This window comes from Ictalurus furcatus, chromosome 13 (assembly GCF_023375685.1).
Source record: "Ictalurus furcatus strain D&B chromosome 13, Billie_1.0, whole genome shotgun sequence".
In the NCBI taxonomy this organism is placed as follows: domain Eukaryota; kingdom Metazoa; phylum Chordata; class Actinopteri; order Siluriformes; family Ictaluridae; genus Ictalurus; species Ictalurus furcatus.
The window spans coordinates 15,502,211-15,527,809 of record NC_071267.1 but is presented as its reverse complement, the minus strand read 5'-3'; the positions used below and the strand labels follow the sequence as shown (position 1 = coordinate 15,527,809).

The window sequence follows — 25,599 nt, the reverse complement described above, 5'->3', positions numbered from 1 at the left end:
TCAGTATTTGAATAGTTGCTCATATTATGTTTACAAATTAAATTTGTTCTGAGAAAGCCCATGGAGTTTGTTTTAAATTTAAAGGAATAAAGAATAAACTTGTAATAAATAAAGGACTCCCAGACTGCAAAAAGTTTGAGAACCCCTTCTTCGTAATGTTTTGTCTTTTAATTTGACATCATTTTTATATTCTTTGAAGCGCATTGTTCTACACCTACTTGACTTTTTCCCTCCCCCTGCTGGACAAACACTGGTTAAGACCCAAACAGCATACTACTGGACTAACGACCTAAGTAGTACGCCACCGCTGGTATATCAGTTCCACGGATGCCATACTGTTTAGTATGGTAGTATGCAGTATTGGCCGGAGAGGTTGAACTTTCCCGGAAGTAGAAACACAGGGCGGAGCCAGAGCTGGAGGCAGTTAGCTGGTTGGCATTGGCTGTGGCCGGGGTAGCGGTAGTTTAGTGAAAGCTGGAGAAACGTTGTACAATTGTCTTTTAACATTAGGGGAACCATCAAGAATTATAGCGTTAGATAACTATTAACTCATCTTTAAGACGCATTTTGTTTGTTGGTGGTTTTCCGAAGAAAAGAAGCCTTGGGAAACTGGCTCGACATCCGTAAACAGTGGACATCGCTGGGACAGGAATCAGGTGAGTTGTGGATGGGGCCCGTCGTGTTGCCTAGTTTAGCCTCCTGTTAGCTAACTTAGCCCAAAGAGCTACAGGTGCCTCCTACGGCTGCAGTGGTGGAAGCTAACAGGACAAGGTGGTTGGCGCTGCTGTTTAATGTATTGTTTCATAAAACAGAACTTTACATCGAATTATTATTGGTAGAAATTGTCCTGTTCTGTGTTCCCTGGTGATCCAGCCCATTCAGACTCGTAGCCGTTTAGCTAGCTATTATCGCTAACTTTTTGGAACGCTGAATAGAGCTAGTTCATTTAGCGGATATATCTAACTTATTACAGTTAAGTGAAAGTGAAAACCTCCTTTAAAACATCTAATCCTGATTCTGAACTAAAAATACGAGCTTGTTGGCTGTACGTCTTTTTTTAAAAAAAAAAAAAAAAGAATCTAACCTTTAAGTTGCACAGACGTGTGTGTGTTAGGAAAGTTTTCTTAGCAATAATAATAATAGTCTTGATTCCTTTTGTGACTTATTTGACATCAGCTAGTTCACTAGTGAGTAGTCACAGATTGCAGTGGTGGTACTAAATGATTACATTCCTCATGTGTATGTAGGAGAAAACATGCTGTTAGTCTGATGGCGCTTTCACATCGTTGTGTTGAGCAACAGTTCTGTGTAAACGAGGTGTGTCCCTGTCGTCAGGTGAATCTCCAGCAGTGTGGGTTACAAGCTCTGGACTGTGTGTGTGTGTGTGTGTGTGTGTGTGTGTGTGTGTGTGTGGTTGGTTGTGGGCGGTGTAGAGTGCCGTGTTTCTGTTCCACCGGTCTGTCAGGTTTCAGAAAAGATGACGATCACATCCGCCTTAAAGCTGCTCGTATTACTTTCTGCCCTGTGGTAGCCCTTCGTTTTCTTATGGCTGGTTCGTTATGCAAACCGGAGAATGTTGATCATCCGTGTTAGGGTGTAGGCCTGCTGATCAGATTAAATGCCTTTATATTACTCAATCGGGTACAGGATGAGGTAAACACATTGTTAAACCATATATATATATATATATATATATATATATATATATATATATATATATAATATAAAATATAAAATCAGGCATAGATAGTGCTGACCTTAGTTCTATGTTCCTGTGTTATCTCCCAATCAGTTCAGTATTGTAAACAAAGGGATGTTTATATACGTTTGTAATAAAATCTCTGTCCTTCATGCCAAGCCTACTGTAAAGCATACACCAGTTATTCTGCAACTTATTATAAAACCCTGTGTAGAAACAATTCCACACACAGCTATTAAAGTATTAGGCACTTTTGTCAAGCATGTGCTATCAGTTGTGTTTAGAAGATCCTTTAGAGTGTGCATGTGTCTATGCACTCACAGTTCACAGATCAAGTGGCCGAACGGTGATATAAACACAGCTAGTTTAAGGTAGACAGTTAGTCCACTTGAATGCATATAAACAGTGAGGACAGTGTGTGTTCTTTCTTTAGCTGTAATACTCAATTCAAACTTTGACTGAATCGCAGTTGACTCCATATTTAGCTCCTTACTGTTTAATTTGTCCGGTGTGCAGGGGTATCCTAATCTACCTATTAGTGATGGGAAGTTCTGATAATTTTACTGACTTGGACCTTTGAATCTTGTTCAGAAAAATTAATGAATCTTTATATAATCTCTCTCTTTCTCTGTGTCTGCCTGTGTGTTCAACAGCTTGTTGTTCCCGAGTCATAGTAACGATTTGTTCAAAACGGATCATTCATGAACGACACATCACTACTACCTACTGTGTGTTTCTTCTGAGCGAAGAAAAACATCTTAAAGTCCCCATAAAATCAAAATGAAATTTTTGTGGCTTTTAGTATGAATATGTTAGCCTTATGGTTATAAGTTAGTGCGCTCCGAAACTAGTCCCATTTAGAAAATGTATGCATTCAAAATGTTCAGTCTCTCTCTACCACCAATATGGATCAACTATTTAGATGTCATGTTTCCACACTTTCATCAGATTTTCTGTCCAATCAAATGCTCTCCTGCCCCCAACTGTTGCAGCTTTTCTGGCTGTGAGGTAAGCTAAATGCTATTGGCTATTTAAAAAGGGGGAGGAGTCACCCAAGATGTCCTGCCCTGACTTCCTGTTTCAATGGAAATTGCATTCAATCATGGAATAATGCTACACGTTTCAAGGCACGTCACGGGACTTTAAGGCTCAGTTATAACAACTGTCCTAGTACAACCACAATTCTGAAAAAGTTGGGACAGTATGGAAAATGCTAATAAAAGCAAAGAGGAGTGATTTTGTAAATGTACTTTGACTTGTATTTAAAGGTTGCAAGCATTTTACAGATTGCTCGAGATTGGAAAATAATGGTGGATTTGGATAAAAAGCTTGCCTTTTCCCCTGACATTGTAATTACAACTCTTTGGTCGGACATGATCCTGTGGTCCACAACTGCCAAGCTGGCATATGTGGTGGAATTATTAGTACCATGGGAAGATGGTGTTGAAGAAGCTTATGAGAGGAAAATGACCAAGTACTCTGAAATGGCAACTGAAGCTGCCCAAAACGACTGAATGATCAAGATTTTCCCTGTAGAAGTGGGATGCAGCAATCAAGTCCTTATCAAGTTCTTTTCAAGTGCAGCAAAAAAAAGCAGCAGTTGGATTTGGATTAAAAGGATAGACAACAACTGGTCTGCAAGATGAAAATTGGAGGGTACGTAACTGAGGGGGGTGTACCTGGGACACCAGGTGTCACAGTTTAACCCTCTGGAGATGTCGTGGGCTATCAACGACACATCAAAGAAGGAGGGTACCCACCTGATGACGTATGTACCCTCCTTGTCATCACCGCAATACTTCTGCTAACATCAAGTGTCAAATTGCCATAAAGGGATTGGAACATCAAGTCCTATTAGCTCTACAAACAAAAAACATATAAAGATGTTGAAATTGATGCATGCAACATGTTCCAAAAAAGTTGGGACGGGGCAATTTAGGACTTATATCGATGTGACAAGTTGAAATAAGAAGGTGATGTGAAACAGGTGAGGCAATCATCTAATCATAGTATATAACGAGTCTCCAAAAAAGGCCTTGTTTTTCAAGAGCAATGATGGGTCGAGGCTCGCCAATCTGCATTAGCGAATAATCCAATACGTTGAGAACAACATTCCCCAAAGACAAATCAGTAGGATTTTGGACATTTCACCTTCTACAGTGCACAATATAATTAAAAGATTCAAGGAATCAGGTCAAATCTTGGTGCGTAAAGGGCAAGGCCGAAAACCACTTCTGAATGCGCATGATCTCCGATACCTCAGACATCACTGTCATGGAATCGTGTTTTGTGGTCTGATGAGTCAACATTTCAACTAGTTTTTGGACAAAACAGCCGTTGTGTTCTCCGGGCCAAAGAGGAAAAGGACCATCCAAGCTGTTCTCAGCGTCAGGTCCAAAAGCCAGCGTCTGACATGGTATGGGAATGTGTCAGTGCCCGTGGCATGGGTAATTTGCACATCTGTGAGGACACCATTAATGCTGAACGATATGTACACATTTTGGAGCAACATATGCTGCCATCCAGAGCAGGACAATGCCAAACCACATTCTGCCCGGATTACAAGCGCATGGTTGCGTAAGCAGAGAGTGCGGGTGCTAGCGTGGCCTGCCTGCAGTCCTGACCTGTCTCTGATTGAGAATGTGTGGCGCATTATGAAGTGCAATATAAGGCAACAAAGGCCCTGTACATTGCGCAGCTGAAGAAATGCTTAATGGATAAATTGGGGAAAATTCCACTTGCTAAACTTAACCAACTGGTGTCTTCAGCACCCAAACACTTAATAAGTGTTATTAAAAGTAAAGGTGATGTTACACAGTGGTGAACAGTCAACTGTCTCAACTTTTTTGGACTGTGTTGCAGTCATCAGATTTGAAATGAGTGTATATTTTCCAAAATAAATTAAATTCACAAAGTAATACATCAATTTGTTAATAATGTGTTTTCAATATAGAACAGGGTGAATTGAATTTTCAAAAGACTCTTGCATTTTCCGTACTGTCCCAGCTTTTTCGGAGTTGGGGTTGTAGTTGGTCATCATCTGTGTCAATGCAGCATAATTAAAGATTGTGACCCCTTGGCTGTACTTCTCTTTGAAAACCAGATATTGCACTGATTGAAATGAAGTTGGGAGAAGTAGGAGAATGAGTATGTGCTAGGATCATTCGATGATGCCCGTATGCGAGATGTAGAAGGTGTTGCAGCCACTGTACAAAAATGAGCCCAGAAATCATTTCATACTATGCTTACACAGTCTCTACTTCAGTCAGAGCACAAATGCTGCCCGACAGCCCAGGCTAACTTAAAGAAGACAGTAAGATTGAAAGAGCTTCAGTACTCATTTTTATTAGATCACATTTGAATATATTTAGCTAGAATTGAATTAAATGTTTGGCTAAAAATATACAATGCCAGAAAATTTTAATTACAGCCAGTACATTTATTTACTTATGTTCAGTGCTGGGACTCTTGCGTGTAGGAAGACATATTTAGTAAGGGTCTGTGTTTTTGTAAGCACTTTGTGATATTTCTATACCAAGTTTATGATTTATGCAGCCTCGTGCATTTAATCTCACGTCTCTCAGAAAAGACAGGAAAGAGATGAGCCTGGGGACTGTACGTCTCTGACCACACCCAGTGTTTGTTCGTATTTTTGTATATCTGAGAGGCGGATGTAGAGAGAGGAAGAAGGGATAAACGAGGCCTTTGAGCGTCCACAGTAGTGTGTTCTTCTGACCTGATCGCTGTTAGTTTGAAGGGAGTCTTCACTAAGAATAGCGTCTCATGCTGGCCTGTGAGAAAAGGAGGAAGTCGCCTGCTTCCACAGTCCCACATCCCCTCCCCATGTCGTTGTTTAAGCAGTGTAAATTCTGTTAGTTCATTGAGCCTCTGGTGCTATAATAAATCTAACTGTCCAGCGTTTAGTCCCCCATGGCTTTGTGCAACGGACAACATGATGTCTTGCTTGCTTGTGTTTTGAAGCGATGATCAACAATAGGTAAATGGCTCCTTGTTAGAAAATTGGAAATCTTTTATTTGAGCAAGTGTTTAAGACTTAAGGCTGTTCGTTCTCAGTCATGACACTGCAAGCAGATTCCATTTCAAATGTCCAAGACTGCAGTTCTTCTCACTGTTGCTCATGGAGAGTGAATAATAATGAACAGCTTTACTGTTAAACATGAAATCATTCTTAACACTGCTTTTGTTTAACTATAAGTTAATGTTGTATAGCCATATTTACCTGAAAAGGTGTGTATAAAACGTTAAATCATAAATGACATCATCTGTAATTCACTCAAGTGTTTTAACCAATGTGATCTTAAGCCTATCTGCAAATCAGACTTTCTTTTTTCACCCCCTTTTTTTTCCCCTGTTGCAAAGCCTAAATAATCTGTGTGGCTCTAGACATATCAGGAAGTTCTTTGTGTTGGTTGGTCTGTTCTTCATTGTAACCTCTGTACACGATTTCATATCTAAAGCTGGAAAAGTAGTGGAGACTGGATGGAGAATGATTTTAATTTATAATCCTAGTTTGTGCTGCATGATTGTTCATTTTATCGCTGCTGTAGGAGGCCTTGCAAATGTTTTCTTTTTTTGTTGTTAAGATCTTGCAGATTATTCATTTAAAAAACATGCACACGCAGGTCCGTTCACGGAAGAGGTCTGTTCATGCTGATGACAAAAATATGGGTGATTTTTACAAAAATGAATGTGAACATGAGCAACAAATCTTGTAATCCTATCAGCAAAGCTAATATGAACGTAGATGATACTATCAGGTGAGAAATATGTAAATTTGTAGCTTTGTGTGGATCTGGCAGAACTAGAGTATGAGGTTTTGGTAGAAACTGCTGTTCATGTTAGGACAGATTTGGTATCGTCCTTACTTTAGATCACCGTTACTGTGCATAATTCGCAGTTCCTTTCCTTATAGTGTTTCAGTGCAGTAGCATGCCAAGAATGCAGTGATGTCAGTGTTATTGGGGACAGTCGATGCTTAGTAAGCTCTGTGAACTAATATCTGTGTTAACACCAAAACGCTTCCTCTAGTCACTCACAGTTCATTAGACTGTACTGGTCTTAACCCTGCGAGAAACCTTTTTTATTCGGTCAGCATGCTGGAAGAAATTTTTAACAAAGTCAACCATAACGCAATTTTAGCGTTTTTAGGGAAAAAGTAGAATTTAAAAACCTTCTATAGGGTTCCTTACACATTTCTCGCCATGGAAACAGCCATAGAAGCTGGCATGGCCAGGTATCTCGCCTCACACTTTATTAGGCTCTAAATGTCAGAATGTATGAGAGGTTAGCAGGGCTGTATCAGCAGCCTTGGATTATAATGGAAACAGTACAACTAATAATAACGATCAGGAGTAGTGATTTAGGTTGTTGTTCTTTGATCTTAAATGAATTCTTTGAAGTTAAATGAATGGGTCTTTGTTTTAGCACAAAGCTATACAGTTGGGATCTCCACATATCTGTGATTCATGTAAAACTGGTTTAAAAGGTCTTTTTAGGTGGTTCTTTTGGCTTTCTGTTGTGTTTTTGGTTTAAAAAAAAAAAATCCTTGTAACAACATTAAGATGTTCTCCATGCAATCTTGCTCCAAGCTCTGGATAAACCCTTATTATTGCATAGTAATAATTATTTAACAGGTTTATTCCCATTTGTGATATTTTATGCTGTTTGAAATGTTAAAATATTGTTTGGCCAGTGATTTTTGGAACAATTCCAACTAAAAAAATAAAGATTTGTTTGATTGTCTCTCCAGCGGTCAGATCAAACACAAATAAAATTGAACCGGGACGTGAAATCTGGGACAGGAAAGCTCTTACTTTTGCTTCATACCAACGTTATCTAGGTGAACTTTGACCTGTGAATTGTCCAGCTTCAGTTCAGTGAGCCGATCAAAAACAAGAAGGCAAGACTGTGGTCTCTTTGGTTAGGGAAATTGTGGATTACTTTTATAGATTTTATACTTTTAAAAAAGACTTTTTACAATTTGACGAACACCTTCTAACACCTACCGCTATAGATTCTTACCGTTGCTTGGCACGCATCCGGAGAAAACAACTAAACAAACGTTTTAGCCCTGTGTTCTCTTCAAAAAAAGAACCAACAAACTGTATTTGCTTTGTGAGCTTGTACATTCAGCTGGTTGGTTTCATATCCAAACATTTCTGCATACTGCAGATAATTATTTGTTTCATCAGTAGATTTCAGTTTAATAATGTGAGCATGGAACAAACCTCTTCACTGACACATGCTAGGGTTTTTTCTGGTAAAATTCCAGGGTTTTTTTTCCTGCCTGCTTGATTTTTCTTGTTAGTAATGTTGGTACCTCAGTATGTGGAACAAAACCGAGTTTATTCAAATATCGAGTAACGTACAGAGTAATTAGTTCTCCCTGCATGGGAGAGGTTGCTACCACTAATTTAGCTTTGCTCACTCCTTTCCTCCTACATGAGTGCCTACTGCAGTATTAATAAACACCTCCAGGGCTAAACACGTTTATACTTAGGGTACACTTAGTGTACATGTTTGGGAGCTCTTTATGATGAAAGTATTGTTGGTCTCTGTAACATGGTAAGTCTTAAGCAATATGCTTTTTCATCCCAAGTTTTTTCTTTTTTCTTTTTTTCTGCTTCAGGTCTTTTACTCCATGCTTTATAAAATTAGCTTCAGACACTGAGCTTATTCTTAAGTAGAAGACCTCCCACTCTGTTATTCTTTACTAAGCTGATGTTCATGAAGGCCCTTTCTGCCTGGCTGGCTCCTTCAAGGCCCTTCACCCCCTCTGACTCGGTCTGCACTAGTGAATGACGATGTAGTGCATGAGCCAGGAGCAGCCACATGCCTGAGGATGACTAAATGTGTTTAGCTAATAATGCAAATAACTATAAAAACATGTGTCTGGGCTGAGCTGAGCAGCTGATTCACTGGAAGAGGTGGGGATAATCCTTCCTTCATCCCAACAGTGTAACCATCTGACACTTCTCACCTTGCAGAAATAACCTTTTTGTTCAGCCATTTGGTTTGGATTGCTGTTTGTGTTGTTGCTTAGTTTATGAAAGTACACTATGCACTTGCAGTTACACTTTGGCTTTGTAGGCAGGGTTATAATTTTATCTTATTTTAGAATTATGTATTTTAATAGTATGTTATGAAGTGGGTGTTTTTTGTTGTGTTTTTAGGCTGGCTGTTTTTTTGGGGGGGGGGGGGGGTTTCTCGGTCTGCTACAGATTTAAAAGGTACTCTGTATAAACAGTCAATGTTGTGCTGTCTAGTACAAGTAACATTTGTTGAGAGGTCTCTGAATGGTGATATCAAACGAAAAGCAGATGGACCTGCTCCCTGCTTTCTTTAGAAACAGGCTCCTTTTCCAATGGTTTCAGTGCAACAGGTGTTTTCATCAGCTGCTGTTTGTACTGGAGGCGGTACTTCATGCCTCAGGAGAACAATAGGTGCTTCAGTTGAGACTGAAATGACCTCCAACCCCCCTGTTCTTCTGTGAGACCGGGTAGTCCGTTGGGAGCGGGGGCCGAGAGTGAGAGACAGAAAGGGAGGAGGGAAGGTTTCAGTCAACAGCCTATGGCCCCTCCTCTGGAATTCCTGTCCCCCTTAGTACCATTAATTTTTTGTTCCTTTTCTTTTGTTGTGTACTTAATTAGTTTTATCTTTTTTCTGCTGGCAAGTGCTAATAAAGGTCTTTAGTTTGTTCGGTATTCACCTGAGTTTTTTTTTTTCCCCCCTGTTATGGAAAATTTGTGACTTCACTTGACTTCTCATTTTACTTCCTTCTAATTGTCTCATGTTGTTCCGCTGTCTCTCTCTTCTGGCGTGTACAGGCAGCAGAGAGGAACAGAGAGAGAGGGCAGCGTGAGGCCCTTGCTCGTCCCGGGAGGATGAAGAGGTTCCGGCGACATGGGCACGACTCTCAGAGGGACAAACTCAAGCAGGAGCTCTACCAGTTCAATAAGGTGATTAAGACTGGCACATCAGATGGGGTACTTTGTTGCTGTGCATAGTGTTTTAAAAATGTCCATCTCTCTCTTACTCTGCTCTCTTTGTAGACTGTAGAGCATGGCTTTCCCCACCAACCAAGCGCACTGGGCTTCAGTCCCAGCCTGGGACTCCTGGCCATTGGCACTAGATCTGGAGCCATCAAACTGTATCCTTAACCCTAAGTGGGAATAGGAAAGTATTTTGGGGTTGGATCATAGAAGAAAATGTTGGGATGTTGTGCTCTGCTGTGTCAAGTTTCCACTTTCTGAGGAACCCTGAGAAGTGCGTTTAATAGAGGGTTATATTACAATTTTGTGTTTTTGTGTGAGCCATTTCTGTTTTCTCATCTCATGACACACCCATGATTGCGGTGTTCTGTAAAGGGGTGTGTGTGTGTGTGTGTGTGTGTGTATATATATATAAGTATATACACACACACAGCCAGGTTTATACATTTGCAAATTGTAATTAGTTCCCATTTAGTATCCCTTGTTTGTGTGTTTTTACTTTATTCTATAAACAGCAAGGTACCTAACTGGTAATCTCACATTTTTATTTTGTAAACAGTAATGTTGTTGCTGACAACTCTCTTCAGCCTGTTTCAAAGCTTGCTGAATCCTTGTTTTTCCATTATTTTTCAAGATTCTGACATGGTGGTACTTTGCATAATGATTTATTGTACTTAACTGTCTCTCAGCTATGGAGCCCCAGCAGTTGAGTTTATGGGGCTGCATGATGAGAATGCTGCAGTTACACAGGTGCACTTTCTCCCACACCAGGTATGTCTGCAAATTTTTGGACATGTATTTTTGTGCAGCTGACATTCACTGCCATTCAGAAGGGGACACTTCACTGAGGAATGTCTATAAAAACAGATGATTTATCTGTGCAACATTAATCACTGCTGAGGGAGTTTTATTATTTTCATAAATATTTGCATGTGAAATATTGAACTGCTCTCTCTCTCTCATATATAAAATTTAAAATTTTACATGTATGGAATAAAACAAGAGAGGGTGGTTGTTATAGGAAAATATCCAACGATGGGGTGGTGTGATCCATAAACAGCATGCCCTAAAGTAATTTATTTTTCGCATATTGACAAACCAGATGTATTTTGCGGCACAATATTTCACATGTAAATATTTGTGAAAAGAATAAAACTCTCGGTGGTGATAACTGCTCATACCGCAGCAATTTAATAACATTTACAATTTTTATTTTTCAGTTCATTAATGAATGACGTGATGCTTTTTCACTAATATTATATCAGCTATATATAGTCATTTTGCCTTCCCAGCCTTTCTTTCTTTCTCTCATTGAAGTTAATAAGACAAAAACATAGCTTGCCGTATTACTTCTGTTCTGAAGACTTTCCTGTGGTGACACAGATGCTGACACTTGAGAAGTCTTCCATCTTTCAACACAATTTATTACACGTTTTTCTTTAAATGACATGTTTTAATGTTTATTATTAGCATGAGATTATTGTGGCGTGTCTGATATACTCGTCCCTCTGGATGAAAAGTTACTGTTAGAAATTACAAGAGTTACAAGAAAGACCACATTAAACTTTCTGACCAGTCAAATTTGAGAATTAAACAGTGCTGTGGTATACACTACCGATCAAAAGTTTAGACATACTCATTCTTTACTTTTATTTTTATAAAGTCAGCAAAACTCTGGATTAACACAAATGGAACTATGGGAATTGTGTTGTGATAAAAAAAAAATCCTAAATAAATCAAAATAATTTGTTATATTAGCATCTTCAGAATAGACACCCTTTTTGTTTAGAATTTCCAGAAATGTATTCTTGGCATTTTCTCAACCAGTATCTTGAAGAATCCCCCTGAGATGCTTTTTAAACAGTATTAAAGGAGTTGCTTTTCGGGAATATTTCGCTCCAAGTCATCCATTTAAAAAAAAATAATAATAATTTTTTTGGAAATAAAATGATATTAAATTATTCTATTAGAAAACCATTTTGGCACGATTATATTTTTGTCTACAACACCGATATCAAACATTTTATCATACCAGATCAAAAGGTTTTTAAGATCATGAGAAACATTTCAGTCAAGTGTCTCCAAACTTTTCACTGGCTTTGTACATGTCTTTATGCAGACAGAATGTGTATTTATTGAAAACATTTTGAAACTCTGAGTGACCCCTAACTGTTTACAGGTGTGATATTCACTTGTTTAGCTGTCATTTACCCAAATACCACCTCGTTATGTTTAAAGGTTGAGCTGGTGACATTACTTGATGACAATAGTCTGCACATGTGGACACTTCGAGCACATAAAGGTGTGTCAGAGCTGCTGGAGATTGGACGCTTTACACTCACTGGTCCGCCTGGGTGAGTCAGTTATGGTCACACAAATAGTCTGTAATTACTTATCATGTGATGGGGTTTTTTTTTTTATACCAGGAACACACTGACCTGTGAGACATGTATATCTACATGACATATACTAACTCATACACTCCTAGACACTGCTGATACTCACATGATATAATGATACATTAAGATATAAGCTATATGGTCTCAGTGCACATACTTTCCTTTTAGTCAGACATATTGCCTAACATGCTTTGTGCAAGTGCATATGATGCCATGTTTGACTCTTGGCTAATGACTCATGATGTACTCATGGAGAAAATGATGAGTTTTGTATATACATAAGATGAGAGAACTTTTTCATATGTTGGTAAATTTTAAAGCTTTAACGTTTCAACATTTTAAAGTCATTTTGGTATCTGTATCTGGTATTATATGGCAGTGCCATTCCTAGTGTGACACGGGTGACTGCTGTCCTGGCCCACTCTTCAGGCGAGCTCCTTCTGCTGGGCACTGAGGGGGGCCACGTGTTTGTTGTGGAAGTGCCTGGCTTTAGGGAGCTGGAGGAGAACAATATCAGCGTAGAGGACGTACAGAGCAGGTAGAGTGAAACTTCTTTTTCGATGGATCCTAATTCCCTTCTTTCATGACAGCTTGGTGAGTTTCTTGCTGTAACATGTCTACTAAACCTGGCAATTAGTTGATTTTAATAGGGTGTCTCTGAGTAGGGAAATGACTAAACTGTGCTGGACTAGGACTGGAGTCAGGCACTCTGACCTTGATAATGTCATGCCAATTTTTTTTTGTGCGTTTGTTAAGATAATGCTGGAATCACAGTCACTGTACTCTGCCTGCAAGCCGTAGGCCCCTCCCCCTCACAACCTTCACAGGGTGTCCGTGAGTCCTTACAAAGTCTTAAATGTCTTAAATTCCTTAATGTAAAAATAAGGCTGCAATTAGCATTTAAATTGTTTTATATTCACTTTTCTGAGGTCTTAAAAATGGAACCGAAGCGAGACAGTAAAGTAGATTTAGATGTTATTTTGGCTCGGTGCTGTTTGAGATGGTAAACCCATGTGACTGTGTTGCAATCAGTCTGTGTGTGCGGCTCATCAACGTTTTAGAGCGGCTGGGTTCACAGTAACTGCCGCTCCACACCAACTATATCTCGGTCTGTGCTGTGAGTTTGAGTCGCTTGTGTATTTAGATACAACACACACCAGATTCACTTTGGTTTTACGTTCATGTAATTTCAAACATTTTTGTGGGCAGAGGTTTACAGCATTTCACCTGATTGGTAATGAGAAGTGAATTTTAAAAAACTGTTGCCAACTAAAAGGAGGTCTTTCTGCAGTTTTCCGCCAAAATAAAAGCCACAAGGTCTAATGCATAAAATTGAATTAAGTCAGAAATATATTACTATTTGTACCCCAAATAAAAATGTATTATTATTCAGTGCAATAGTAATATTACGAAATAGCAAAGTGTGTGTATGTGTATATATATATATATATATATATATATATATATATATATATATATATAATTTTATAATACTACTTGTTACATTACCCTGGCATTAAATGACAATACAGCTAATACAGCTGCTGAGGGGGTGATTGTAAATTCATCCATCTCTCTATATATTTTTTTCCTCTCTTGGAAAGTCATGGCAAGGAAATACTTTTTACTTTTATTTTCTTTCACTGTTTGAGCAAATGGTAATACAAAAAGGATATTTGCTCTGGTCCCCCATATCCCTCTACAGAAATTTACCCTGCAGTAGTATACTTAAACACAGAAATGGATGCATACGCACAAACACAATCCATTATAGCTGAAGTATCATGTAGCATGATGTGTAGGTCTTACAAATTTTCAGAAATGTCTTGAATATGATATTTAATACTTTTTACTTTGAAGTGCTCATACCTGCAGATACCCTGCTTTAGGCATGGTTGGGTTCTGGCCAGTGTGGTATTGGTGATTGGGTGGCTGGTTTTCGCCATCCTGCTGGTTTTCCTGCTGGGTATTTGGCAGTGCTTCCTGTGGTGTTACACGGATTGCCACGTGCTTGTTTGTTTTCAGTATCCTGGTATGAATTTTGTTCTGTTCTTTGTTGCAGTATGTTCTGTCCCCTTGATTGATAGTATTTGCTGACCTTGAACTCAGGAAAATGCCCTTGACTAAAGCTAAACATTCTGTTTTCTTGACTCAAATCTTCTTAAATGTCAGATATTGTCCCGGTTTTGTTCTGTTTGTGCTGTGATTTGAGATTTGGGAGATACATGACTGAGATTGTTCTATAATGTATTGTTTACATGCCTTACATAGAAGACATGGTTTATTGTATTTGCTGTCTCCAGCATTCCCAATATCTGTTGATCCTCTTTCCAGAGTTCCAGAGGAATATGTGGGCCGTAGAAACCTGGAGTGTGTGGAGGCTCTGCAGGAGAATCCTCTCAACCCACGGCAGGTGTTGATTGGTTACAGCCGAGGCCTGATGGTTCTGTGGGACCTGGATCGTCGATGTGCCATTCAGCATTTCTTGGGCACACAGGTATTTCTTTAAGCTGGTATCAGAGCCTAAGGTTTTTGTCATATAATTGCCCTCAAAGTATTTTATTTTTTTGCTTCTAGGTTCTTGGAGGGTTTTCTGTAGACTATTGACATGTTTCAAGCAGAAATATAGTTTATGCTGATTTCCTCGACTTAGTCCTAATGCTTAGTCCTAATAAAATACACTGTTTCTACACTTCCATCAAATCTTTATATTTTGATGTGACTGACAGAAGTGAAGATGCTGTATTAATCATGGAGTATAATTGGTTGGAAGTTTTGTAAAATACACCTAGAGGAACAGTGTATGATTAACTGCCCATTAGTAATGTGGTTCCTTTTAGAACTTCCTCACAATGCTTCTTCTTTATTGTTCCCTCTGCAGCAGCTGGAAAGTGTGTGGTGGATGGAGGATGGAGGAATCATTCTTAGTTCCCATAGTGATGGCAGTTATTGCCACTGGACAGTAACTGGAGAGGACCCACAGACTGAACCAGAGAAACAGGAGACACCATATGGTAAAACGTCCTCAAGTAATTAGCCAGAGAAGGAAATACTGGGGGGGGATTTCCTCCAATTAATTCCTACTAACTTTTTGGTTGAAGTTCTTTGCTATACGAAGGCATGCGACATGCCACTATGTAAGGAAAAACACTATTTTCATGTAACAGCATGGTTTGGAGTGTGCTATTCTACTTAAACCACAGCTATTTTGCCAATAATTACAATGGTTAATTTATTAATGAATGACCTCATGCATTTTAATGGTTTATAGTCAGTTTTAATGTTGTGGAACATGATTATAAGAGTTACTTCATTAAACAAAAGCCTATTTTTAAATTTGTTTATTATTACTCTTCGACTACATGGATCATCTACCGTACAAGTCTGTGTGTGAGTTGTTACTATAGAAGCATTAACACATTAGAATGAGTGCATTAATATTAAGATTCATGTTAATATAACACACACCTTCAGATTTCAGATCAGATTTGAACATTCAACTGGGCTGTGATATAAGGCATTCTATTGGTTGTCTTAAGAATTGTATTGCTTTCTTCAACATGTATTGAATGATTATTTTTACTGTGTTCAGGATCCTTCCCATGCAAGGCGATTTCCAAAATTTTACAACTGTCAACAAGACAAGGGTCAGTATGTGCATGCGTGCATGTGTTTGTATAGAAGGGGCTGAGGGTGGGGGTGAGAGCCTTGTTAACTTGGGGCAGGTGTGTTTGCGTGTGATGTCATTAACCAGTTCCGGTGTGACTCACCATTGCTGGTTAATTTTTAACCTCAGTGCAGAGGGTTATTTCCCACTTGAAATCAGTTATAACATCATTCCAAATGCATATTTTTTTTTGTTCTTTCCATTTTTTAGCCTAACTGTTATTTAATTCATTTTCATGCAAATTATTGTAATACATTTCACATGGGAAAAGTTAATAGTATCCATTTCAGGTCAAGTCAGATTTTGTCAGGCTTTGTCATTCCTCTATTTACCTTATATAAGAAATGTTTGTCCAGGAACATGGTTCAGAACTGATCTAGTACAAAAGACTACAGGGACAAATGCACAACAGTATGAGATGTGTGCAGGACAATAAATACACAGGACAGTACATGTTAACTCTACAGGGCAACAGAACAGTGACGTGTAGGAAAATTAGTGCAACAGTTGTTAAAAAAATATTGTGTAGTGTAGCAGCAATAAATGTAGCAGGAAAAAATACCCATGTGAGCCTGGCTCTGTTGTTTGTGGTATGTTTTGATATAGGTAGTAATCTATTTATTTATTTTTTGTCTTCTCTTAGGCCCCCGTTCCTCATCTTTAGTGGTGGCATGCCAAGGGCCAGCTATGGAGATCGCCACTGCATCTCTGTCATCCACAGCAAGACTCATGTAGCGCTGGACTTCACCTCCCGCATCATCGACTTCTTTGTCATCAGAGAAGGAGAGCGCCAAAAAGGCAGGGATGCACACCTTTCAGTAACTGCATAACTGGACGTTCTAAATGATAAACACTTTGCATGAACTAATGCTGCTCCACCCTAATCTATTAATCATACTGACATCAAGAGTCATAGTGGTGTCAATAATGCGTGTGTCTGTGTTCTGCAGGGGACCCAATTGCTCTGGTAGTGTTGGTGGAGGAGGAGCTGGTGGTGGTGGATCTACAGACTGAGGGCTGGCCTGTGTTTCAGACCCCATACCTAGTGCCTCTGCATTGCTCGGCAATCACCTGCTCTCACCATGTCTCTTCAATTCCACTTAAACTGTGGGAGAGGGTGCATGCTGCTGGCAAACTGCAAAACACAAGCTACTCAAAAAAGGTATTTGGTACACTCGCTCTTATACTTGGCTGCTAGAACACGAACTATGGACTATATATAGTACAGAAATGATAAATTATTGTATTTATTTATAAATTGTACATACAGTGTCTGTAACACCCACAATATAAAGATACATATGGTTCACTTGTGTATAAACATCTGATGGCTTAAGCATTGGCATAATTTATCAAATGGTGTATTTATTATTTAGTGAGGTAAATTTGAAATTGTACTAATTACAAGTTTTGCTTTTCATTGCCACTTTCTCTCTCACAGAACATCACTTTGTTTGCTTTCTTTATAGTCTTGGCCAATAAACGGAGGACAAAACCTTGCTCCAGACCCCCCACAAAGAGACCTTTTGCTGACCGGGTGAGTGACCACCAGTTCACAGTTATATACTTTCTGCGTTGTGCTTTGGTGTAGCTATATTATAGTATTACATGTTCTCAGATGAACACATTCAGCATAAGCCTAGGAAATCCCATCCAGTTTTGACCTTTTTGTTTATATGAGATTCCAAAAACGTAGGGTTTTTCCTGTATTCAGGTTCACTTTTTAAAGTTTTTTTTTTTACCTTAATAATAAACAGAGTTGTTTAAGTGTTGAAAATTCAATCACTGGCCAAAAAACCAAATTGGGCCTTGGATTAAAAACACTTGAGAACCTCTGATTTACACACTTCTGAAATATACACTAATGGAGCTAACAAGTGAATCATGAACATGCATCATAAAACCACCAGCGTAAGTCCATTTAAAATGCACGCCCGAATATTAACACACTCTCCTTAATAATATAGAAGCAGGAATGACATTTTGGTAAACAGGAAAAAACTGAAACTTTCAATGAATTTGCTCAACGGTGTGCAGTGTCTCTGGTATGAGGAACTGAACAACCTGCGAAATATGCAATGTGTTAAGCATATTGGAATCCGGAGTCCTTTGTTTCTCTGTATAGGCATGAGGATGGAACAGTGCGTTTCTGGGATGCCTCGGGGGTCTGTCTCTACCCCATATACAAACTGAGCACAGCGGCAGTTTTCCACACTGATGCTGACCCCAATGACAATATGAACCAGGGTACTGAGGGCGAGTGGCCACCTTTCCGAAAGGTCGCAGTCAAATTACTTTCTTTTCAAATGAATTAATTGATATCTAAAGTTGTGTTACTTCTGTGTGACCATGTAGTACAGCTTGTTTTTCAATTTATTGTTTACATAAGATCTCACAACTGTGTATTGCATTCATTTTAGGTGGGTTGCTTTGACCCATATAGTGATGACCCTCGACTAGGCATTCAGAAGATTCATCTGTGTAAATATAGCGGTTACCTGACTGTGGCGGGAACTGCAGGACAGGTAAGTTCTCATACTGTTTCACTGTTATTTAGCTTAATTTACTGACTATATAATAATTATACCTAGTTATATGACTATAACTACTTGTGTATTAAATATATGTTGTAGTACCAAGTATTTTTCAGTTTTTTATTTGATACATTATATATAAAGTTACTCATAAGTGAACATAAGTTGCGGTAATTACCACATAACAATGTACTATGGCCTGTAATATGGGAACTGAACTCTTTGGTACTCATGATCCGTACACTAATATAGACTGCTAAATAGTCCAGAGGTTTTGTAACTGTATGAGTCCTGTAACTTTTGTAACTGACTTTGTCTTAGATACTCGTCCTGGAGATGAATGATGAGGCAGCTGAACAGACAGTTGAGGCCTCAATAGTAGACCTGCTGCAAGGGCAGGAAGGTTTTCGCTGGAAGGGTCAGGCACGTCTGGATCTCCGAGATGAACCGGTCATCTTTCCCCCAGGCTTCCAGCCCTTTGCCCTGGTGCAGTGTCAGCCACCTGCTGTGGTTACAGCAATTGCTCTGCATTCAGAATGGAAGCTGGTGGCCTTTGGGACTAGCCATGGCTTTGGTGTCTATGACTACCAACAGAAGAATAATGTCCTGGTCAAGTAAGATAGTTATACAAGTTAACACGTTTAACATTGTTCAGTTAGTCATGAGAATGATTGCAACGGGTTTCTGGAAACCTAGTGTATAATTATAATGTGTAAATGTTGCTTATTGCTTTGTAGCTACTTGCCTTGGAAATAAACTCCAGGCTATTGTTATGGTTAGTCATTTTGTTCTGGCATTGCTTGTTGGAATTATGAAGGGCTCAGACTTGGATTCAGTTATTATGCCATTATGATACTGATTCATTGCTTTCATTATGCCAGTGTTTTACTTTAAATAGCAGGATTGTTGTAATTCAGCCTGATGAGCCATTTATAAAACTATGACGGTCTGTATAGTGAATATTAGTACTTCTCATTCCTGATGAGAATCTCCTCCTGTAGGTGCACTCTTAACCCCAGTGACCAGGTAGCCCTGGAGGGACCGTTGTCTAGAGTGAAGTCCATTAAGAAGTCTCTGCGCCAGTCCTTCCGTCGAATTCGCCGCAGTCGAGTCTCCATGCACAAACACCACACTAACAACGCAGCCAAGGTAGCTTTCTCTGCCTTTCATCTCTTTCAGATGTTTCAACACTACAAACATTATTTGATTTTTGGTTACACTGTTGGGCATGTTTATACCTATGCTGTTTAGTATTACCTGGTATATTTTGGTAAACATTCTCACTAATTTCATAATTCCTGTTTGCGTCACATACAAATCAGTTGCAAGAACTAAATGCACGGCTGGAGGCAGAAGCTCTGCATGAGATGGAGCTGGCTCCAGTCCAGAGGAAGATTGAAGCTCGCTCTGCTGATGACTCTTTCACTGGCCTTGTTAGAACTCTGTGTTTTGCTGACACATTCCTTAGTGACAGTAAGTGGGATAAAGATGAAGATAAAATTTGTCCTTTACTTTTTTATCCCCATCCTTTTCTAATTAATTACAGTATGGAGTGAATTACAATATTGAACTTTTTCCATATTCAGTAATGGTGATTTCTTTCATAGGTTCTCATAGCACACCCTCCCTATGGGCAGGAACCAATGGTGGTGCTGTCTTTGCTTACATGCTCCGCCTCCCTCCTTTAGAACGGAGGATGGATGACCAAGTAATTGCTCATGCAGGTAGAACCCAGCACATACCCATAGACAAATGCACAATCTGATATTCTACTCTTTCCCACTTTTTAGCACTGTAAAGAGGAAGATTTAGGAATGATGATGGGTTTTAACATTCCCTTCTCAGCTAAAGAGATCCAGCTAATGCATCGGGCTCCAGTTGTAGGCCTGGTGGTTTTGGATGGAAGAGGAGCCCCGTTGCCTGAGCCACTGGAAGTTGCACATGATCTTTCCCGTAGCCCTGATATGCAGGGATCCCACCAACTGCTTGTCATCTCAGAGGAACAGTTAAAGGTCAGAAAGGGCCTGATCATTTTTGCTTACAGAAAAATGATTGTTGATGCACATTTCTTTGCTATTAAAATTATTTGCTTTGGCAGGGGAGCAGATAACTTGCATGCTTTTAATGTACTCAGATGCTTCTGTGTTAAATCTTTTTTTATTTCTCAGAGTAGGAAAAGTATTATGTAGTAAGTTAGTTATAGTACCTAGTATCCTGAGTGGAACTATGTTGTTTAAATTACTGTAATTTTTAAATCTGTAAGTGGCTTCTATAATCCACTGAAGAACACTTTGTTCATTGTGGTTTCTTCTTATTTGTCATTATAATGATTTTAATGGTCTGCAGGTTTTCAAATTATAGAATAAATTGTGTAGAATTGATCACTCTGTCTTTATTTGCCTGTAGCTATTCACATTGCCTAAAGTGAGCAGTAAGGCGAAGCTTAAGCTGACAGCAGTTGATGGTTCGCGGGTACGTCGGGTGGGTGTGGCCTGGTTTGGCAGCAGTCGTGTGGAGGACTACGGTGAAAGCAGCTTGGTTGTGTTGACCAATCAGGGCGAGCTACATGTCATCTCTTTACCGTCAATCAAAATGCAGGTGCACTACCCCTGCATCCGAAAAGAGGATGTCAGCGGGATCGCGTCCTGTGTCTTCACTAAGTATGGTCAGGGTAGGTTTTGGGCACACATGGTAACACACTAACCACTCAAACTAACAAATTAGTTACTTGCTCTGTACAATGCAAAGCAAATGTTACTGTATTGTGTTTTTTTTTTTTTTTTAGGACTCTACCTAATCTCGCCATCTGAGTTTGAGCGTTTCTCCCTCTCTGCACGTTGGGTGGTGGAGCCACGGTGTTTGGTAGAGGCTCCTTCCCAAACAAGACCCACGTCACACCCAAGACAGTCTCGCAGAGACCAGCCTGATGGAGCATCTACAGAACACAGGTAAAATGATTTTGATGTTGGCTCAACTAGCGAGGCCATTATCACTCAATAAGCATTTCCACACAACTCTTCATCAGATTTTATTTTAAAGGATGCGAGGACTTGTTGTTTCTGTTGTCAACAATAATATTTTCCCACTGTGTGAATGTCTTTGCTTTTTCCAGGAATTATAGCAGGAACAGTGAAAAGTATGGTAAGAGTTCCAGAATCTAAACAAACTGAATGTTTATTACAAAAAAGCTTTGCATCAGATACTAAACATGCATGTAGTCAGTGCCTCATTGACCACCTTACTTACACTTGTCCTGCATCATTCTTCTTTAACTGTACTATTTTAACAAATACTGTGATTTTATGAAGTTGTACTTGTTTGGCTATATATTTCGACACAGCTGGAGTGAACATGATTTTTTTTTTCCCTGTGAATAATTTACCAATGATGTATTCCGCTTGCAAAATGGGTGTCCCTTTCAAAGCAGCCAATAAGTTGACTGTCATTTATGTTAAGGTTTGATAAGTTATCGAAGGGTTTTAGAGCAAATTAAAGATATATAACAATGTAACTTACTCTCTCTCTCTCTCTTTATATAATATAATATAATATAATATAATATAAAAAATATTATATTTCCATTTGTTCTTCTCTGTTGAATGCCACTATAAATTACAAGACTTGGATTTCAGTTTGGAAAAAAATTCTCACAGGGAAAAAAAAAATCACTCCAGTAGTTTTAGCCCTAGTGGATCAGTGTAAGCAAAATAAGTGACATTTTCCCCAATGATGCATGCTTTCAAGAAAAACACTGATCATAACCACAAAAAAAAACAGCCATCTTTGCTTAAGTGTTCTCTCAAATACTGACATGCTTTTGCTGAACTGACCCAAATGCTTGTATATTCCAGAGAATTCTGCTAGACAAGTAATGGAGCATGCTTTGCTGAACGATGAGAGTGAGTACATCACTAACCAGTGGCCATATTAGTTCCTAGCAACTGGCAAAGTTGGCCATGGAAAGATTGGCTGCCCAGGATTAAATCTGTATAGCAGATCAGCATTAGGAATTTATTTTTTCCCCGATTGTTTCATGTTGCTTGCTGTTTGTTTTTAAAGTTTGATGTGAAATAATTTGCACAAGTGACAGCCTCAACACTTTGTCTGCAAAATCATGATAATTTGTATGTGCATGATCCATAACAACCTTGTACGTCTGCACAGTAACAATACTGTTCTACATGTACAGCATATACCTATCGTTTAATCAGTTGCTGAAGAAGCATTTAATGATTAAATATAATGTAATTCTGCTGCGTTGTATGTTATAGTGCTCAGTGTTTGCATTGCTTCATCAGCTTAGTGATGGCTAAGCTGGACTTTTGAAGTGTTATGTGGTCATTTGTGACTTCTGTCCCCCCACAGATGTACTTCAAGAGATCCAGAAGTCTCTAGAAGATGATCAGATGTGAGTATATTAGTCAGTGTATAAACCAGTCTCAGTTTCACAGGACTATTCATAATTAATATAATTTTTACTTACAGGGTGTTTTTGGAAAACAGTGTAAAGACCAAGCCAACACCAGGCAAGATGCTGTGAAAAAGAGGTAAGCTTCTGTTTGTTTTTAAACAGAATGATTTTAAACAATGTTTTGTCTTACTTTTTTATTTTTATTTTATTTTTCGTCAACTTGATTACAGATCGAGCTTTGGAATCCCTGTGCCTGAAATGTCCACTCTGGCCTTGCTAAAAAACCTGAACACTACTGCTAGCATCACTACTGAACCACGTGAAGCCCTGGAGAGAAAACCTGCTCCAGTTAATGGGTTTTGAGTGAGAGGGAACCACTTGTGCCTGCCAAGACCAACCACTGTATCCATAACAACCACAAACCTGCCCCCAGGCTCCAGCTTTGAACACGCCCCTTGCCTTCCTGTGAGCTGCAGCTGCATCATCCAATAGCCAAGGAGCAAAGGCATGATGGCAGGGGCATTTTTTTTGTCTCATTTTTTGTCTTTTAACTTTTTATGTATGTGATTGAAGACATTGAAATCTAAAGGAATGGTTTGTGTCACACAAGGGAAAACGTACCAGTGGTTACTGGACATAACTTGGAGTCTTAGGATTTGTACTAAAGTGCTAAAATTAAGCTGACAAACCACACATGTTTATCAGATATGTTCACAGAGTACTCTAAGCAAAGTAATAATGCCTTTTCCCTCCGTCCAGGCAAAAAAAAAAAAGAAGAGAGAAGTATGTAGTTATGTTGTAGGTACTTTTCACTACTGTGTAGCACACATGCTTTCATTTTTGGGGGATATGACTTTCTAAGGGGCTTGGTTTCTTAATCTTTTTTTTAAATGTCAGGTTTTTTTTTTAATTAAAAAAAAGAAAAGATGCCAGTTATGCATTATGTAATTTAGGAATGTAATTTTTAAATATTGTAGTTAAATGTTTAATATATAATTGTATGAAGATCTGTACCTGTTTTAATGGCAGACTGTATTTTCTTATCTAAGGAAATATTTTGGTACTGTCTCTTTAAAATGCTTTTAGCATTTTCTTGGCATTTAGATTATATTTTTGTAGTTAACTGATCATGTATAAGAACACTATCATTTGTAATTTGACACTACTGTTAAGTCTGCTAAGTAAATTCTTTTTTTTTTTTTTTTTTTTTTTTTTTAAAACATTTTACCCCAGATCAAAGGTCTGTCATTTCATGGTTTGTTTCTTTTAGGAGTTGTAGACATTTAGGTAGGGTAGCATATACTGCCATTTTTTAAACAGGTAATTTCTGAATCTCATCAGCTCAGCAAAAATGGAAGTCGCTTTGAATGAAAGCAAATGTAGCTTGTTGATTACTGTACATTACAGTAATCATTTGCATTATAAAGTTAGGGAGCAGACATTAATTATCACCATGCCTGTGCTTTGGTCATATGCAGAAGCCAAAATGACTGACTTTATTTTATTCAATAAATCAACAAGTTAAGAAATGTGTAAAGCAAAGAAACAAAAGTAAATAACAATCCTCCATCACACGTAGTTTGTACAGTTGCGGCCAGAAGTTTACAATCACTCATCATGGACGTGAATGTCATGGCAATACTGGGCTTTCAATAATTTCTTTGAACTTTTCTTTTTCTGGGGCAGAATGATTGTACAACATACATCTTTTAATAAAAAAAAAAAAATGAATTTGGTTCACAAGTTTTAATTCATTTGGGGTTTTCTGTAATCAACACAGGATCAGAATTATATATACAGGGTCACAAACATTTTATTAATTCAGTAGTGCTGAAAGTTCCAAAATGTCCTTTAATTTGCCAAGACCAAGGCAGCTTCTCTGTGCCAACATAAAATGGGTTTGTTTGACAGCACTCTTTAGATGGACCAACAGACAGTACAATGGGAAAGTCCAAGGAGCACAGTGCAGATCTGAAAGGAATGTCTCTTGGAGCCATTTATAAACAATTGCAGATTCACACATCATCAGTTCAAAAAACTGTACACAAGTACAAGTTATTGGGAAGTGTAGCCACTTTGCAAAGGTCTGTCAGAAGACCCAAACTGTCACCCTTAGCGGAGATGACTTTGGTTTGGAAGGTCAGGAAAAGCCTAGGAACCGCCAAGGCACAGGCCTGCCATGAACTGGAAGCTGCTGGAATATCAGTGTCACTGTCTACAGTCAAGCAAGTTTTACATCGCCATGGACTGAAAGACTGCCGTCCAAGAAAGAAGCCCCTGCTCCAGAATCGATACATTCAAGCCGTCTAAAGTTTGTGGCTGACCATATGAACAAAGAAAGAGCCTTTTGGAGGAAAGTTTTATGGTCAGATGAGACAAAGATTGAGTTGTTTGGCCACAATGATTAGAGGTATGTTTGGAGGAGTAAGGAACACTGTACCAACTGTTAAGTATGGTGGTGGTAGCATTATGCTCTGGGGCTGTTTGGCTGCAAGTGGAACTGGTGCATTGCACAAAGTGGATGAAATGATGAAGGAGGACTACGTTAGAATTATTCAGCATAACCTGAAACCATCAGCGAGACAGTTGAAACTTGGACACAATTGGGTGTTCCAGCAGGACAATGACCCCAAACACAAATGTCATTGAACTTTACCAATTATGGCAAGAAGAGTGGTCAAATATCCAACCAGAATTCTGCCAGAAGTTGGTGGATGGCTACCAAAAGCATCTGCTCAAGGTGAAACTTGCTAACAGACATTCAACTAAAAATTAGGTGTGCTGTATGTGTGATGGGGGAAATAAGTATTGAACGTGTCAACATTTTTTCAGTAAATATATTTCCAATGAGGCTATTCAGATGAAATTTTCACTAGA

At 38.8% G+C, this 25,599-nt stretch overlaps 1 protein-coding gene across 2 annotated transcripts; it reads left to right on the top strand.

Annotated features, from left to right (window-relative positions):
• Positions 1–280: 280 nt before the first annotated feature.
• On the top strand, positions 281–24,453 carry llgl2 (LLGL scribble cell polarity complex component 2). 2 transcript variants are annotated; one of them, XM_053639068.1, is made up of 26 exons: positions 289–656; positions 9,547–9,678; positions 9,772–9,869; positions 10,401–10,482; positions 11,950–12,065; positions 12,490–12,648; positions 14,445–14,607; positions 14,992–15,124; positions 15,703–15,757; positions 16,421–16,575; positions 16,728–16,939; positions 17,247–17,314; positions 17,903–18,056; positions 18,198–18,302; positions 18,633–18,925; positions 19,313–19,460; positions 19,634–19,784; positions 19,919–20,035; positions 20,157–20,323; positions 20,718–20,982; positions 21,097–21,259; positions 21,424–21,452; positions 22,163–22,210; positions 22,677–22,719; positions 22,797–22,858; positions 22,953–24,453. In XM_053639068.1, exons 2-25 carry the CDS (start codon positions 9,604–9,606, stop codon positions 22,849–22,851), a joined length of 3,054 nt encoding a protein of 1,017 aa, XP_053495043.1. In that variant the 5' UTR covers positions 289–656; positions 9,547–9,603; the 3' UTR covers positions 22,852–22,858; positions 22,953–24,453. The 2 variants fall into 2 exon arrangements, with proteins under 2 accessions (XP_053495044.1, XP_053495043.1); XM_053639069.1 differs by lacking the exon at positions 22,163–22,210 and having other exon boundaries at positions 281–656.
• Positions 24,454–25,599: the final 1,146 nt, after the last annotated feature.

Excerpts from the sequence above, each read along its gene's own strand:
- llgl2 (XM_053639068.1), top strand. The coding sequence starts at position 9,604 with ATGAAGAGGTTCCGGCGACATGGGCACGACTCTCAGAGGGACAAACTC. Across the intron at positions 20,983-21,096 it reads CTTCACTAAGTATGGTCAGG|GACTCTACCTAATCTCGCCA; the intron begins GTAGGTTTTGGG and ends TTTTTTTTTTAG. Across the intron at positions 22,211-22,676 it reads TGCTTTGCTGAACGATGAGA|ATGTACTTCAAGAGATCCAG; the intron begins GTGAGTACATCA and ends GTCCCCCCACAG.